Below are 17,416 nucleotides of genomic sequence, written 5' to 3' on the forward strand. Positions count from 1 at the left end.
AAACTGACCAAGATTAACTGAGAAAAATTAACTGTAAAAAATTGTTTATTAATTTTTTTTTAGACAATAAAGCCAAAATTCATATAATTTTGATGTACAAGAAATGTTTCAGTATTTACTCATTTTTATATCAATATTATTATATTATATATATAATTTATAAATAAACTATGTTTAAAAATTAAAAATCATAAAAACATTTTCATGTTAAGCTTTGATTAGTTAAGCTATTAAAAAAAGGATCCTAATAACACTCGGTGGACCAAGTAAACCTATCAAAAATAAAACTAAACCAATTCAAAAATTCCAACAAACCAGCAGAAATAAAATATTCACACAAGCTGACTCAATTAAACTATATCTTATATTACATAACCCAAAAAAATGAGATAAAAAAAAAAGAAGAAAACTATGGGTGCGTATTCATATTTTATGTTTTACTTTAGATTTTTGTCTTGTCTTTTATTTTTAATATTATTTTTTTTTGTTTGAGTCAGTGATTCCTTTCCGTGTTGTCATCATGAGAAGCTTATGTATTATGTTGAAGGAGTTATTTAGCTGTTGTTTTGAATTATATTTTGTTTTTTTATTTTTCATAAAAAAATCTATTTATTAATTTTTAAAATTTATATATATATATATATATATATATATATATATCAATAATAAATATATTTACAGAATTAAAATTTTACTATTTGCATTTAAAAAAGACAGACATATTATAAAATTGTTGTTATTCATACAAGAATAGAAGAATTCTATTAAAAAATGACTAAACATATAATAAGATGTGTGAAAATAACCTTACACTAGAATACAGACAATGGATATTTAAAATTAAAATTAACTGTTATCATGTTGGAAGAGAACAAATAAAAAATAAATACATAATTGAAAGTTAAACACACAGTTTTAAAATTATAAACAAAAGTAAATATACTAAGTAAACGTTCAGATATTGGGTACTGTAGAAAGAACATTTTTTATGTACTCCATATATACACACATATATGGATTACAATAAACATTTTATGAATATAACTAAGCATGTTTATTAGATGGTATAACATTACCCTCACAGTGTCCCACATAAATTCATATCTGTACCTATTCCAGCTATGTCTTAATACATACCTACCACTTCATATTCTCTTATCATCCTCCTACTTCTTCAAGACTTGTTGCCAGATGTATCCTGTTCTCTTCATGTTGTTTTTTTTTTTAACTCACTCTTTCAATCTTTCTCTTGGACATCCTTCGGGTCTTTTTTATTCTCTCAACATTCTTAATGACCTTTTCCCAGCTATTCTTTTAACATCTCCATATCATTGCAATCTCCTTCCCTTAGCTCTATCCATTACACTCTTCTGTTTAAGATCATTTCTTATAAATATTTCTCACTTTTTATAAATTTAATTAAAATCTTATTCTGCACCAGATTCTTACCCAAATTTCTACCATATGGCATTGAAACTAAAGAAAAAATTAATGGACGTGCTGAAAAATGATAAAATCTATAAATTTAAAAATTCAACTAGCCTCTTTAAAAAGTACAGAAAAATATGAAAAAATCAGTATGGTGAGCAGTGTTTTAATTTATATGGATAGGCAATTTGTATAGATTTCAAACTAACACAAATGAACAAGAAAAGTTTTTTGAATTGACAAAACCTTTTTATCTAATCTGATTTCTTATTTGCACACTAAATAACTTTTACATGATAAATAATCTATACAAAAGACAGTAAAAATAAAGATTTATGAAGTCATCAGTAATTTTATTCAATAACTAGCCAAGCAGTCTACGTAGTATGTTATCATTCTGGCTTCTAGATTACCCAGTCTTACGCTAGATTCCTGAAAAACATCAGGAATCTTTTTAATAATTTTATGTAGCTCATCTTCTTCATTAAAATGCATGCATAAAAACATATCCAAGAGTGTAATACTACAATAAAAATAGATATCAATTTTTATAGATCTATAAATTACTTACAGTAATGTGCAAATCTGAACACAGGGAATTTTTTTATTTATTTCTAAGTTGTGATTACACTGCTTGACCACATCCATTCTTAAGTTGTCTGTGTAATGTGAGGTTACTGTTCTTGGTTATTTCTTGAAATTTTATTTCATTTTTCATTACAGAATCATATTTTTATATTTTTTGTTCTGTTTGTCTTGAAATCTAATAAAGGACATAACTCCAAGAATACGTTCGAAAATTATTTTTCTTTCTGAGCATAACAGTATGACACAATGGAAAATATCTTCCGTGTGGTGTTGGACTACAGACAGTGAATGCTAATTTAAAAGAATTTCAAGAAATCGGTTCCTTTTCATCTCAAAAAAGGGAAAAGGAAAGCAAATGTACCCATAAAGAAAAACTACTCTAACACAGGATTAGTGAGAAAAATAAACTTGATCCAAAACTATCTGCTGTGAACTTAAATCAATAATTAGCAGCCAGTGGAATAGATTTGCACGTGAACTATAAGACACAAACTTCTTGCAGCTGGACGGAAAGCTCGTTGGTCAGCTAAAAAGCAGCTTTAAACATCTGTAATGTGGAAAAAAGGATCTTGTGGGTCAAAGCATATGCTAGCTGGACCAAAGAAGACTGCAAAAAAGTTATTTTCTGATGAGTTACATTTTTATTTCAGGGATAATGAGTTCCGCATGCTAGGAAAACATCAGATGAAAATAAATCACTGGCTTATATCCAAAAATTGGTTGAAGGTCCTTGTCCATTACATCCACTAGATATGTTGAAAAGTGGTGGATATATCAAAATTTTGAAGGAAAGGTTTGTAACACAAAACAAAAATCTCATAAGACAACAAAGCGTTCTAACAAGATTTGATGCCATTCCATACTGTCAAAAAAGTGGTAACATTTTTCAAAGAACGAAACATTAAAGTGTTCCTGTCGCCAGGCAACTTCACAGACTTAAACCTAACTGAAAGTCTTTGGACAATAGTCAAAAAATGAGTTATACCATAAAAACTGACCTCATTAAAGCAATAATGTTGGTATGGTTTCATGATAAAGAAATAAAAAAAATGTATAGTACACTTGTTGAATCGAAGTTGAATTGTATGCGTGAAGTGATTAAGGAGGACATATTAATTACTAGATATTCACAAGTTACTTTTTATTAAATAACATCTGTGTTCGGATTAATTTGCACACTACTGTAAATCTTACAATACTTTAATTAATACATCAACCACTCACTTATTTCTACTAACTGTATCACCAGTTCCCAGCTGTCCATGTTTTGTATTTCCCCAAGTCCAAATTTCTGTTTTGATTAATCTAGAACCTCGATTCAAATATAAGGCTAATTTCTCTTCAGCTCCTCTATCAGATACATCACTATAAGCTCCACTACATGACCATTCGCATCTAAAAAAAATAATAAATTAGAAGAAATTAAAAAAATTCTGAAATATTATCTAACATATAGCTTTTAATTATCTTCTTTAAATTATGAACAACATACTAATAATAAGACTAAAAAATGCTTTATAAACTGATTGTATAAGTAATAAAGTCGAGCTCGACCAAGTCTCTCAATATCACGTCTATTTTTGCTGCCCACGGTTTGGTGGTGAGCGTGAGGAGATGCTGGACGCTCTTGGCCAGACATGTTCCATCCCGAGGATAAACAGTGTATCATGTTAAAGGGAGCCAGCGAATGGAGGGCAGTAGAAAACTTCATCAAAAAAATATTAAGCAAGTTACATGCCTGTGAAGAGTCCTGTCAGGGAATAAGACGCCAGATGATGCCGGGCCGGACAGGCCTGCGACTGAGCGCCTAGAGGGCCCCCTGAGTGTGAGGGGGTTGTCCTGCACAGTGAGGTTCCTGGCACTTCGCATACTGGCACCAAACGGCGTTATGCTCCCCTTTCTGATGCAATGCTCTGTAGAGCAGTTCCAGGAAGGAGAAAAAGAAGGTATACGTATGTAGGTATTCATCCTTAAGAAAGAGCGATCTATATTTTCTTTATAAATACATGACCTCTTACAATTTCACAAAACTGCATGAAACCTATATCTAAGGTTCCTTGTATCAGTAAAATAGTTTGTTACTAGAAACAAACATCTTCAAAAAGAACATGTACAATTATCATAAGTGCTTTAGTAGGAATCATTATCAGATGAGTTGTGATTAAATGCTGGATAAAACAAAATTCAGCATTAATAAAATGTTTTTTTAATAAATAAATAACTCATGACTACATTAAAAAGCAGTATGGTGAATTTATTATTAAAAAATAAAATAATAATTTTAATATTATTCTTCTGCTAGAATTCTTTAAAAAAAAAAAATATATATATATATATATATTATATATATATATATATACACATGCATAACATGTATTATTAGGTATAAATAACAATTTATAAACTATAAAAGGGATAGTCTATAAACAGACAGTCTATGTTATCAGACATTTATAAACTGTCTGATAACATTCAGTTAGCTGAATAAAAGATCTTTCCAAGAGAGTTTCTTTTTTGTTACATTCCTTCAACACGTCCCAATATTGTCAATCATAATTAACTGGTAAAAACTATATCTCCATCATTTCAATATATATGTAATATACATATTATAATAATACATAAAAGTTAATTGTATACACCACACACTGTCTTCACATACTTTCTGTGTTCTGTGATTCATGAAAAGGAAGGAAAGAACAAAAAAATAATCAACCAAAATAAAATAACTTTTATAATCAACGTCAAGTTTCAATTTTATATAAAACTACTGATTTTTTATTAGTATACTACTGATTTTTTAATGAACTACTCAGAAAGAAATTACTTTAAATTGTCAATTTTAATTAGATATTCTGACTTGTAGTGATCAAAATAGCACATATATCAATCTACATTCTTAATATTTTAACCATCTTTTTAATGATTTCCACAAAAACATTCTGATGAACCAGAGATCTCTGTGAAAATATTTAGCATAGAAAAAAAGGCCAGAACTTTCTTAGCTGTACCCTTGGCATTTCATTTCAAATACGCTATTGAGTTTTTAAATAATTTGATTATTTTTACTCATAATTAATCAAATCTAGTAAGAAATATAAATAGAAAACAATATTGGAAACTGATTTTAGATAACAAATTAGATACGGGTTTTTACAATATTCCAGGAGTACTGGTGATATTTCATTATTTGGTACAGGACAACGAATTTAGTCTCTCTGATCTGGTGCTTAATGACTAAAGGTTTTTTTTAGAAATATCAAGCAAAATCTAAATGACAATTATTTTTTGTATGACAGTGTCTTCTCATCGGTGTCAGAACCAAATTTAACTGAATTTAGAATTTATGCTAAAGGCTTTTTTTTCTTTTTCATAAGATTTTAGTGATCTTTTTTAGAAATATATAAATATAAATTATAAAACAATTAAGCTAATTACATCCTCACCCTAAAGTACGATAGACTGAAAATTACAATATGTAAACAAATCATGTAGCAATACCACTAAAGTGAATTTTAAGTTCCTACAATGTCCACAAAAATAAAATTTTAAAATGGCGGTAAATACCCTATCCTCTTATCTGAATAAATTCACAGTTTAATACCATGGCTTGTCCCATGTACTAAGCTGTTTTAGTTAAATTTCAAGTTTCAATGTAAAGGCAGTCCAAGATATTTATAAATGAATGCCAACATACATATGTATAAATTACATACATAAACACATACATTCCTACTACAATTTTTCACGGGTTTCTTTTTGTTTTTCAACTACACGGAGAATCATTAAACACTGTGATTTGTAAAATCTCCTGCATTCAAAATGTTGATTTATTACCATACTTTCCCTTGTAGCTATAGCTACTGTAGCAAGTGTACAAAGTATCCAGAGATATTCGCCACACTTAATGAACAGATTCAGGACATCAAAATAAACAAATTTCATTTGAACAAATGTCCTATCTTTCTTCATTTTCCCTATTGTACGAGGTCTGTTCAAGAAATACATAGACTGTTTGAATTGCTCGAGTCCAGTTGGTTCCAGTCAAATCTGCTTGGCATCACCATGTTCGTACAGATCAGCTGATTATAACACAGTTTTTTGATTGCAAATATCATTATTGCTTAGCTACATGGTTGTTTGTGAAGTGTGTTTTTTTAGTTTGGCGGATTTTAGAATGAGTAACTTGAACGAGCAATGGGTTGCTGTGAAATTTTGATTTAAACTCGGAAAATCTGCAAGTGAAACTTTTGATATGCTCAAGACTGCTTACGACAACGTTGCTATGAAGCGTGCAACATGTTGTAAGTGGCATGGAAATTATAAAGATGGTCGTCAGTCGATTGAAGATGATGAGTGTCATGGACGTCCTTCCATGTCAACTGACAACTCACACGTAGACAAAAATCAACACCTTGGTTCAGGCAAATCGATGTCTGACCATGAGAGACCTTGATGAAGAGTGTGGGAAATCAGTTGGATCATGTTACAAGATTTTGACTGAAAAATTGAAGATGCACCACTGGTTTTTTCATCTCGACAATGCTTCAGCCCATGCAACCCTCACAACTCGTGAGTTTTTGGTCAAACACTCGATCACTGTTCTTCCCTACCCACCCTACTCACCTGACCTTGCTCCTTGTGACCTTCTTGTTCCCCAAACTCAAAAGACCTTTGAAAGGAAGAAGATTTGAGACGATTCCTGAGATTGAAGCAAATGTAACGAAGGAACTGAAGAACATCACAAAAGAAGCGTTCCAGGACTGTTTCAAAAAGTGGAAACACTGTTGAGATAAGTGTGTGTATCGGGGAGGAGTACTTTGAAGGGGACCCAGACAAGTAACTTCTAAATAAAGTACATTTAGTTTTATGACGTTAGTTTACATATCTTTTGAACAGACCTCGTATATTTTTGATAAAAATTTATATCTTAAGAACGAAACAAGATATTTTAATGAAATTTAAAACAATACCTTCAAAATAAATAAATTTGAAAATTTCAAAAATTAAGATGTTTTAATCATGAATAACTTTGTAAATATTAGTTTTATTGAAGTATGATTTATTACATAAATGTTAATCCTTTTACTATGAATAAAATGATACCTCATTTGTTCAAATTGACTGAGAAATGTTGTAATACTGAGATATGGCTGAAATTGTAAAAATGGATCTCTAAAATTATGCAGTCTGACAATTTTGCGTGTTTTCATACAAGCTTGTAAAAAGAACTCTTAAAATCTATTGAACTGATTATCATCAGTTATTTAAATAACATATCAGGTAATTCATTAACTATTTATGACAAAGATCATTACCTGAGAAGGTATTTAAATAACTGATGATGAATCAATGAATTTTAAAAGTACCTTTAATGTGTAAATCATTAAGTAAGTTTACATTGAGTTACTCTGCTATTAATTTGGTGTATTTGATAATTACTAATCACAACTCACTAGACGACATTTTTAATAAAATAAAAAAATTAATATTTCTATTAACAGACTCATTTTTACAGTTAAAATGATTTCAAAATTTATAACAATTTATTTGTCTAGTTGAAAAATAATCACATAAGGGGACAAAATTATAGAAATATAAACAAACAGGAATAAAATTAACTAGGGGTAGAAGGAAATTTGTGTTGAACTAGTGAGATTTCAAACTTTTAAAGGCTGGTTTCAACATAACCAGTAAGGATTCTCTTATCAAAATGACAAAATTCTGAAAAAAATTTAAATAACTTTATTTCAATACTCTTGGTTTCTTTGAAATCATTTTACAACTATCGAAGTTACCAATTTTTTTTGGTAGTGTGAGTATTCACAACTACTCATTCACCTTTCTATAGAAAGATCCCTAGATCTATGTTCTATTAAATAATCATAAAAAACTTAGAATTTTGTGATTTGTTATTCCATAACATTGTACGAATAAGTTAGGTTACAAGAGTGGTTTTCTGTATAGCCTACAGTCCAGCTAATTTGGAAGTTTTAAAATTCAAACAGTATTTCTATTAAAGATTCTACTGCTATTAGTAAAACACACTTTAAGAAATGATAAAATTAAAAGCAATTACGTAAATGTTATATGTTACCTTAACAAGACCATATGTTATCGTATATAATTAACTGAATGGATATAAAATTGATACAGGACTAATCATGTGATTAAATAATAAAAAATAAAGATGTACTCATACAAACTGGTTTAATAACTTCTTTTTAAAGACTGTTTCTTATTGAAACAGATGGAATTTCATTATACTTATTAAAAAAACAATGTAATTAAAAATAAACTTCTAGTTGAAATGATCTGAATTAAAATTAAATTTCAATTCATATAAAAAAAGACAACAATCGGAGCAAACCTTAAAATGTCATACTGTACTGCTAATTTTAATATATTTAATAATAGTGAAATAGATTAAAATTCATTATGAAAATTAAATAAAATTAGAAAAGTTTTATTAAATAGATGCAAACATTTAATTAACAAGATAAGAATTTTACAAAATCTATTTAACACAAATTAGAGCTAGCAAACATAGATGACAGTCATATAACAAATTAGTCTTAAGTAACAAACCTTTAGCATTGTTAGAATAAATATATAATAAATGGGATGTTCCCAACATGACACAATAGAACTATATAATGTCCCATGTACATCAATGGATTCAATCTTAACGATTAATTTATCATTCAACAGATACTCATCGGTACATACCAAGTTTTAACACTGCTCTTACGGGCCAATAAAATTGTATTCAAATTAAGGCCTTCATAAACACCTCTTAAAAAAATTAAGAATCACTCTTAAAAACATCTAAGCAAAAATGAACATATTAATTACTAATACGCCAATCTCTATAGTGGAGCGGTAGCATCGCAGAATTTCTTTCATAAGGTTTTATTTTTGAAAACCAGTCAGGTTTGTCATTTTTTATGCTCCACAAATATTCACACTATAATTTGGTAAACAAGCTTAGGGCTTATGTAATGAATTAACCAACAAAAAAAGGTAAAAATAAATACGTAGAAAAGAAAACAAAACATATTCTTACTATTATAAACTTAATTAAATTTTTTAATTAGAAATACTATTAAATTTATCACTTTTTTTTTTGTCTTCAGTCATTTGACTGGTTTGATGCAGCTCTCCAAGATTCCCTATCTAGTGCTAGTCGTTTCATTTCAGTATACCCTCTACATCCTACATCCCCAACAATTTGTTTTACATACTCCAAACGTGGCCTGCCTACACAATTTTTCCCTTCTACCTGTCCTTCCAATATTAAAGCGACTATTCCAGAATGCCTTAATATGTGGCCTATAAGTCTGTCTCTTCTTTTAACTATATTTTTCCAAATGCTTCTTTCTTCATCTATTTGCCGCAATACCTCTTCATTTGTCACTTTATCCACCCATCTGATTTTTAACATTCTCCTATAGCACCACATTTCAAAAGCTTCTAATCTTTTCTTCTCAGATACTCCGATTGTCCAAGTTTCACTTCCATATAAAGCGACACTCCAAACATACACTTTCAAAAATCTTTTCCTGACATTTAAATTAATTTTTGATGTAAACAAATTATATTTCTTACTGAAGGCTCGTTTATCACTAAATAAACTGAATAACTAAAAACATTGTTTCCTTAAAGCAAATCCAATAGACTTAAAGTTAAAGGAAAAGGTTTACAGCTAATATATGATACTATTGCCAACATATAGTTAATTCTAGTGTTACTACTTCCATCACCAAGATATATTAAAGATATATACTGTTCTGCAATGGCGGCTCGCATACAGGCACTGTGGAGCTGCAGCACCCCCTATTTCGACTTGATATTATCTATAAAATTTAAAATAGAGTCCTTTTTTCTTTAATACTTTCTTTATACTTGTACAATATATAATTCTTAAGCTTAATATAAGTAGCCATCTCCCAATCTTTGTATAGAACTGTGCGCTTCACAGTTCCAGTGGTTATTATTATTAATAAGTGATTATTAACGAAAGTAATGAAATGTAGTAGAAATAATGAAAATGAACCACTGAATGTAAAAATAGGAAGAAAAAAGATTATGGAGGTAGAAGAATTTTGTTATTTGGGAAGTAGAATTACTAAAGATGCACGAAGGAGGAGTAATATAAAATGGTGCACAGGCGAAACAAGCTTTCAGTCATAAATATAATTTTTTTACATCAAAAATTAATTTAAATGTCAGGAAAAGATTTTTGAAAGTATATGTTTGGAGCATTGCTTTATATGGAAGTGAAACTTGGACGATCGAAGTACCAGAGAAGATAAGATTAGAAGCTTTTGAAATGTGATGCTAAAGGAGAATGCTAAATATCAGATGAGTGGATAAAATGACAAATGAAGAGGTGTTGTGGCAAATCGATGAAGAAAGAAGCATTTGTTAAAATATAGTTAAAAGAAGAGACACTTATAGGCCACATATTAAGGCATCCTGGAATAGTCGCTTTAATATTAGAGGGTCAGGTAGAAGGAAAAAATTATGCGGGCAGACAACATTTGGAATATGTAAAACAAATTGTTAGGATTGTAGGATGTAGGGGGTATACCGAAATGAAACGACTAGCACTACATAGGGAATCTTGGAGAGCTGCATCAAACCAGTCAAATGACTAGATTAAAAAAAAGAGAGAATTTTTCAACTAATTAAGAGACCCAAAAATGTTGCTTTATGGACAATAGAAATATTAATGTTATCATTGATGCAATAATTTATTCTGTGATTCAATAAAACTAATTTTTACTTCTTTTAATAATACTTTGCTTATACTTGTTATTCTTGGGCTGAGTGTAAATAAACTATCCAACTTGCATCATGGAAATGTAAATTGTTAACTGAATAATTCAACAATTTACAATCTGCATATATAGTAGTACTATCCTAAATATTACTTCAAAAACATATTCCCTGAGAAGAAAAGTTCACCCAGTGAAAGATTCTATGATTCCTGTAATATCTCAGGGAATAACAACCTAGAAATTGGATGATGTGAATTAAATAAAATTCTGATGGTTAAAGCAAAGTTTAATAAACCATATGTAACCAAAGTTTTACAATAATGGATGTCATCCCTAAAGTTAATTCTTTTCTTTAACTATCATTATTGAGATTAATTTAAATCTTATCTAGCAGAGAACGTAATTGTCTAATATAAATATGTAATTGTCAAAATAAAAGCTATTAGGTAGATAAAACTGTGATTAAAAATATTATAAATAATTAGTAAAATATCATTTGAAACAATGTTCAGTTATATAAATACATAAAAAAACATCAACAAATATACAAAACATATAGACTGAGTATACAGTGATGTGCCAATTTTCCAGATATCCAACTATCTGTCTGAACTGCAAAGGCAATTAAAAAAAAAATTAATACACAATTTAAAAAATCTAAAATATTTTTCAAATAAAGTTTTGTTTCAAAAGGAAATGTATTTTTATCATCAATCTTTATTTTTACTGGGTTTTTAATTGAATTTTTTTCAATTAGTATAGCACAAAATGTACGTAAATTTAGACCCGCGTTAAAACCAATTATAAAATTAACTTTTTGATGAAAACACATTAGTTGGTCAAGCATGAATTATGTTATAATAACTTGCATACAGGACTCCATTACACAAAAAAGCTCATGAATGTTAGTTTATGGATGAATTTGTCTATGGCTACATGAGTATCTCATACATGTGACATGAATATGTTTATGGCTACAGGAGCAACAAAAACAACTCATATTCTTTGTTTAAAACCACTCCATAATCTTGCAACTCATAACCAAAAATCAACATTAAAAAAAGTACAGATAACAATTTTTTTTAAGAAGAAAGTGTTTTTAAAAATATATTTTGATTGACTGACACTAAGTTTTATTATTAAACATAATTTTTTCGATTTTTGTCATTTTTACGAGATTATATTTTTTATGACACACAGAAACTTAACTCAATTTCTCTGCAATATGTTTTTTGTAAGTTTTTTAAAACACATTTTCATTTTTTTTACAACTGTTAATGTATAAACAATTTTAATTTCTTTTATATAATTTTTTTTTTTAATCTTGATTCTTTTATTACCAAATTTCTAATCAATAAATTTGTTGTTATGTATACTAACTAAATCTCTATTTTATTACACAGTATGTATGTTCTGAGTATCTTTTACTGAATTACATTTTTTTATTTTATATTTTTGTCTTAATATTAATTATGATACCCATTAAACATTAGAAAGATAGGTCCAGTACTATGATAAACGTTTTTTAATTTTCCAATTATACAGATTCAGCCTTGTAAAGGTCAGTTCAAATAACTGGCATTCCACTATAGTAATGCTTCATGTTTTTACTACATTATATTGATTTTTTTCTAAAAGTGTACAATTTTTTTTTTTTAAACGTAATGAGCGTTCTGAGTTTAGCAAATATCACAATGGTGCATAACTGTAATACCTGTTAATTTAAAACAAAAAAAATTTACTCGTAGCCAGGGAAAAATTTTTAGACTAAGAACACAGGATCATTTAATGAATACATCAAAGTATCTTTTTCATAGTACAAAAACTCTACGGTGCAACGGTGGATATCAACAATTATTTACTAATATTTCATCTCAAATACAGCAATAACTTACATTCAAGAAATCATCATCAATGACAAAGACATTAATTTTGAACTACAAGCCAAAGGTATGGAAGAGCCTATGGACTGAAACACATACAGAAAACATTTTGTTTGTTTTAATTTTATACTCTTTTCCACTCAAAACTAAGAGAACCTCAAAAGTCAAGAGCTAAAAGATGGTAAGGTTTTTTATAATATAATCTCAACCTTATTTTTTTTTCAGAAACCATGAGGATTCTATGAGAATTTATAAACTATGAAATTTTTTATGTGAAAATCATGTCTGTTATGAACAGTAATCCAATGAGAAATATATAAGCAGACACATAGTAAAGTATATGTAAAGAAATAAAGAAGGTGTCCAAATTAATATTTGTCACTAATCATGCCCTTACCAAATCAAATACTACTAATTATTAGATAAAACATAATTATTACTACTATAAATAATGATATACCAGACTCTAATAATTCTTATCACTTCTGGCTTGTGGGCTGTTTTTGGTGTTTCTTAATTTTTTAATGAAGTGTTCTAAAATACAAAAACATGATAACCATACATACACATACAATATCAATTATAATATATATATATATTATAAAAACAACTTATGTCTAAAGGATACTATCTTCAGTTTCTTCTCACTATTTGCAACTAGAAAAATGCCACCTATAAAACAGATTGATAAACCACATATTCTGAATTTACAGGCAAAATTGTAAGTAGTAACAAAATTTCCAAATTAAATGTTTACTCTCTTCAAATTTTAATTGCAAAAAACAGAAATACCATACTAATGTCTGAACGATACAAAGAACAAACCCAAATTCAATTACACTAAGTGGTATTGTTGATAGATTCTAGCCAAATAAAAATAATGCATAAGCTACATATAAAATTTAAAACTACAGAATTACATTCAACAACCTTTAATATAAAATATAAATAATTAAAAAAAATAGCTACATAAGACCGACTTACCTCACACTAGAAGTTGATGAAGGGTTCAAATCATCTGTAACAAATTCTTCAAATGAATCGCTGTTATTATCGGAACCACCACTGACATGTCTTGATAAAGTAGCAACTTTATCACCTACTGTTTTAACTCCTTCATAAACTAAACTGGCCATGGTGGTCATATTCTTCTTAATAATTTTTGTAGGACCAGAAACTTCAGCTAACAGCTCTTCACCTCCAGAAGACATCCATGAAAGTTGACGAGTGAAAAACTGACGAGCGGCTTCAGTGTTCATTAATAATCTGCTCATTCTATCGCCTTTTTCTTCTTCGGCTATTTCTGAATCTGTATCGTCATCAATATTTTTGTTTGAAGAATTGTTATTTTTTAATCTATGAACAGAATCACCTTCAGTAGATGATGAACTGTTTCCGTTATCGCTTTTTTTATCTTCACTATCAACATTTTTACTTGTAGATGTTGAAATGCTGATTGATTCATTTGAATGTTTTTTAACGCCTAATGGGCATTCTGACTGTGGTGAAAGAGGAGAAATAATATTTTCATTAGTACATTGTGGACAAGCTGATATAAAAACTTCGCTATCATCGTTAATTAAATCACCATTTACTACTGGACAATGATCGTCTCTTTTATGTACAACGACACAATTAAAATCTTTCCCACATGCTAGCGATATAACATGACGTCCTTCAAAAAAACTAACTTTCTTTGGTCCATCTTCACTGTGAATATCAAGTTGTGGATGATCACCTGAAGCCCATAACTGACCGCTCTCCGACAGATAAAGTATTCCCATTCCACCAGCTTCTATATGTTTCACAGATATGTGCTGACTTGCAGTTATATAACCGTGAACACAACTTTTAGCATCTTCATGAAGCACAACTTCATCTTGCAATTCTAAATTGTCAATAAAAGCTCTGAATACTTGTCCTGATTCATTAGTATAATACAAATAATAACTATAACATGCAATATCTACAGCCTGTATTTGAACTTGTTTTAATGATATTCCCATATTTGAATCGACTTTACCAAACCACACTGAATTATCTTTAGCAAGGAGAAATACATTTTCATTTGAACAGCTAAGTTTTACAAAATCATCGGGTATATTCGAACCAAGTTCATATTTTACTTCAAGTTTATCTATATCTTTCCATATCATAATCTGATTCATAATGACATTTATTTATTATGTATATCTAATATAAGCGCAAAATTTCTATTAAAACTGATATGTTTACAAATAATTAACGAAAGTAATTTCAATTTTATTTCCTAACCTCAAAGCTAATAACCATTTACAATATTTACAATAACCCGGCCCTGAGTAAGATATCTGTTACCTTATTATATAAGCAGTTATACGAGTAAATAGCTTGTTCTTTTTTCGTAACAACATCCATAATATATTATTACGATTCATTTTTGTATCGAAATTTTAGCTGTGTATTTACTGATAACAGACACAGGGCACTTTTTCTTAATAATTATTATCGTCATGAGAACTATAACAACACAAATGCAACATTAGTAAAAAAAAAAACGAATTCAGTCAACCGAAAACAATCATTTTAAAAACAATATTTCACCGACAAAAATTCAACCACCTATGACGTCATTCGCCATCTGATCGAACGCAACAGCTGTTTTCTTGAGTCTTCAATCAGTATCGTACTTCTCAGAATGCCGAATGTAGCGCTCTCCGTAGCTGTTGTTGCAATGTTCCAATTTTTCAATTTTGTCGCTTTCGCCATAAGCAAATTCAACGGTTTATAATTTAAACTTAATCGCCGTTTACCATTGTTCTATAACGTAGATTTCCATAATTTCGTTCTACTCAAGTTATCTAGAGTTAACAGTTGCCATCAAGGACAATAAATAAAGTTCATTTAAACACATTAAATATATTTTATGGTTTTTCCGATACATTTATTGTTAACCGTTCTTTTTTAGTATTTCGCAAAAATAAAATCGAATTAGGTGATTAATGATAAAGAAACAAATAAAATTCGAATAATAAAATAACTAAGTAAATTTTAATTACTAAAAAAACAAAAAAAGTTAGTGCAGTACTAAATTAAAGTTCTCTCCACATTTCATGCTCAAAGTTTTCACGTGATTGCCCAAAAAGGAGTGAAATGTATTTAAGGTGTATGTATGCATGTTTTTTCCAACGTAGCAGTTCAACGGCTGAACTGATTTAGATGTATGACCCCGCGTTTGAATCCCTAGAGTGTCATAGGCTACATATAAATAAATAAATATATACACACACACACACACATATATATATATACACACACATATATTATATATATGTGTGTGTGAGTGTTTAAACAAATTTTTAAATTAGAAAAAAATTATACCATATACAAAATTGTCACCTGCACGCTATTTAATTATCCTATATTATTTATTATATTAAAGAGCAATATTTATCAGCGATGTTTTTTTTTGGCAATCATGTTTTTAATTTTTAATATTTTTTATTAAATTTTATTTAACGAAATAAAGTATTCGTAATTATTTACTAAAGCAGACGTTACTATATTACCGACAAAGAAATTGACTAAAAACCCCGATACCATCTTAATAAGATCGCTAATACTTTTCCATAATTGTTTTTATTTATTTTCACTAATATGAGAAACCATGTTAATATTAGGTTTAGCAGGTATAATTCTAAAAATAAAATTGTCTGAAGGAGAAAGAAATTAATTAAAACTAGATATATATCTTATATAAAAAATTTATATTTTCAAGATAAAGTGCTGTAGCAAGCCACAGCACTGGAAAGACGAGTCTAAAGTATTTTATGTAGAACATTAAAAAAATTTTGTTTTTTTCTAATCACCCACGACTCATCGCTTAGATTTGTCGTTGTAATAAATATAATTTTTGCAGTATTTTATTTAACTACGTATAAAAACATGATTTGCTCAATCAGGATATTTTTTAAAATTAGAATCTAACAAAAAACATTTTCAGATGGCAGAACTAATAAAGCGATTAATATTAAAATTTAATTGATGTAGCTAGGCCTTTGATCTGTCAACCTAATCTAATCGATCTGATATAAAAAAAGACAGGTTTCATCTTCTGCACCACCCATAAATGTAAAGTAACGATAACATATTTAAAATTTGTTAATGCCATACTTATTTACAAGACTTACCATCGTTATAAGCCATAAATATATGTTTTAAAGGTGTAGATTTGTTAAAAAATAAGATTTCGTGTAACATTAGAAATTAATATTTAAAATATTCAGTTGAGAAATATGTAATATAAAATAACAGATTTAGTACAATCTAAATCTAATAAATTAGTTTTATTGTATATATAAATTTTTCTAATGTTTAAATTTATTGATAGTTTTTAAAAAAACTCGTAACTTTTGTTTATTTTTTTAATAATATCTTAAATTAGAATTAATTTTTTCTTTAGTAAATGTTATTTTGCTAGCTGTATAGCTATACCGAATCAAATTTTGCATATTGGGATTTTTACAGATTTTACAGGTTCCAAGACCCGTGTAATAAAATAAACTTCCAATTTTAGAATTGAAAAATTTCGGAAGTCCGAAGTATTCCTTATACACGTACAGTAAGTGTAAGTTTTCTTTTAAGTGTAGTTTTCACGCAGGATGAAAACGGTTTAGACACGAATGAGGGAACTAGACTGCTTTAGAACCAAAGTGGAGTGAAACATACACAAACGCTCGCCTGAATACTTCCTGC

General features: G+C 28.7%; 1 protein-coding gene across 1 annotated transcript in view; it reads right to left on the reverse strand.

Annotated features, from left to right (window-relative positions):
- The window catches only part of Als2 (Amyotrophic lateral sclerosis 2), a 109,467-nt gene extending 94,173 nt beyond the window's left edge, over positions 1-15,294 (reverse strand). Inside the window, exons 1-2 of the mRNA XM_075355217.1 lie at positions 13,667-15,294; positions 3,241-3,411 (exon numbers count right to left, since the gene is read on the reverse strand). Coding sequence (XP_075211332.1) covers positions 3,241-3,411; positions 13,667-14,850 — 1,355 coding nt within the window. The 5' untranslated portion in view covers positions 14,851-15,294. The remainder of the gene's footprint in view (positions 1-3,240; positions 3,412-13,666) is intronic.
- Between the last annotated feature and the right edge of the window lie 2,122 nt (positions 15,295-17,416).

Source organism: Lycorma delicatula, chromosome 2, assembly GCF_047948215.1.
Source record: "Lycorma delicatula isolate Av1 chromosome 2, ASM4794821v1, whole genome shotgun sequence".
NCBI lineage: Eukaryota > Metazoa > Arthropoda > Insecta > Hemiptera > Fulgoridae > Lycorma > Lycorma delicatula.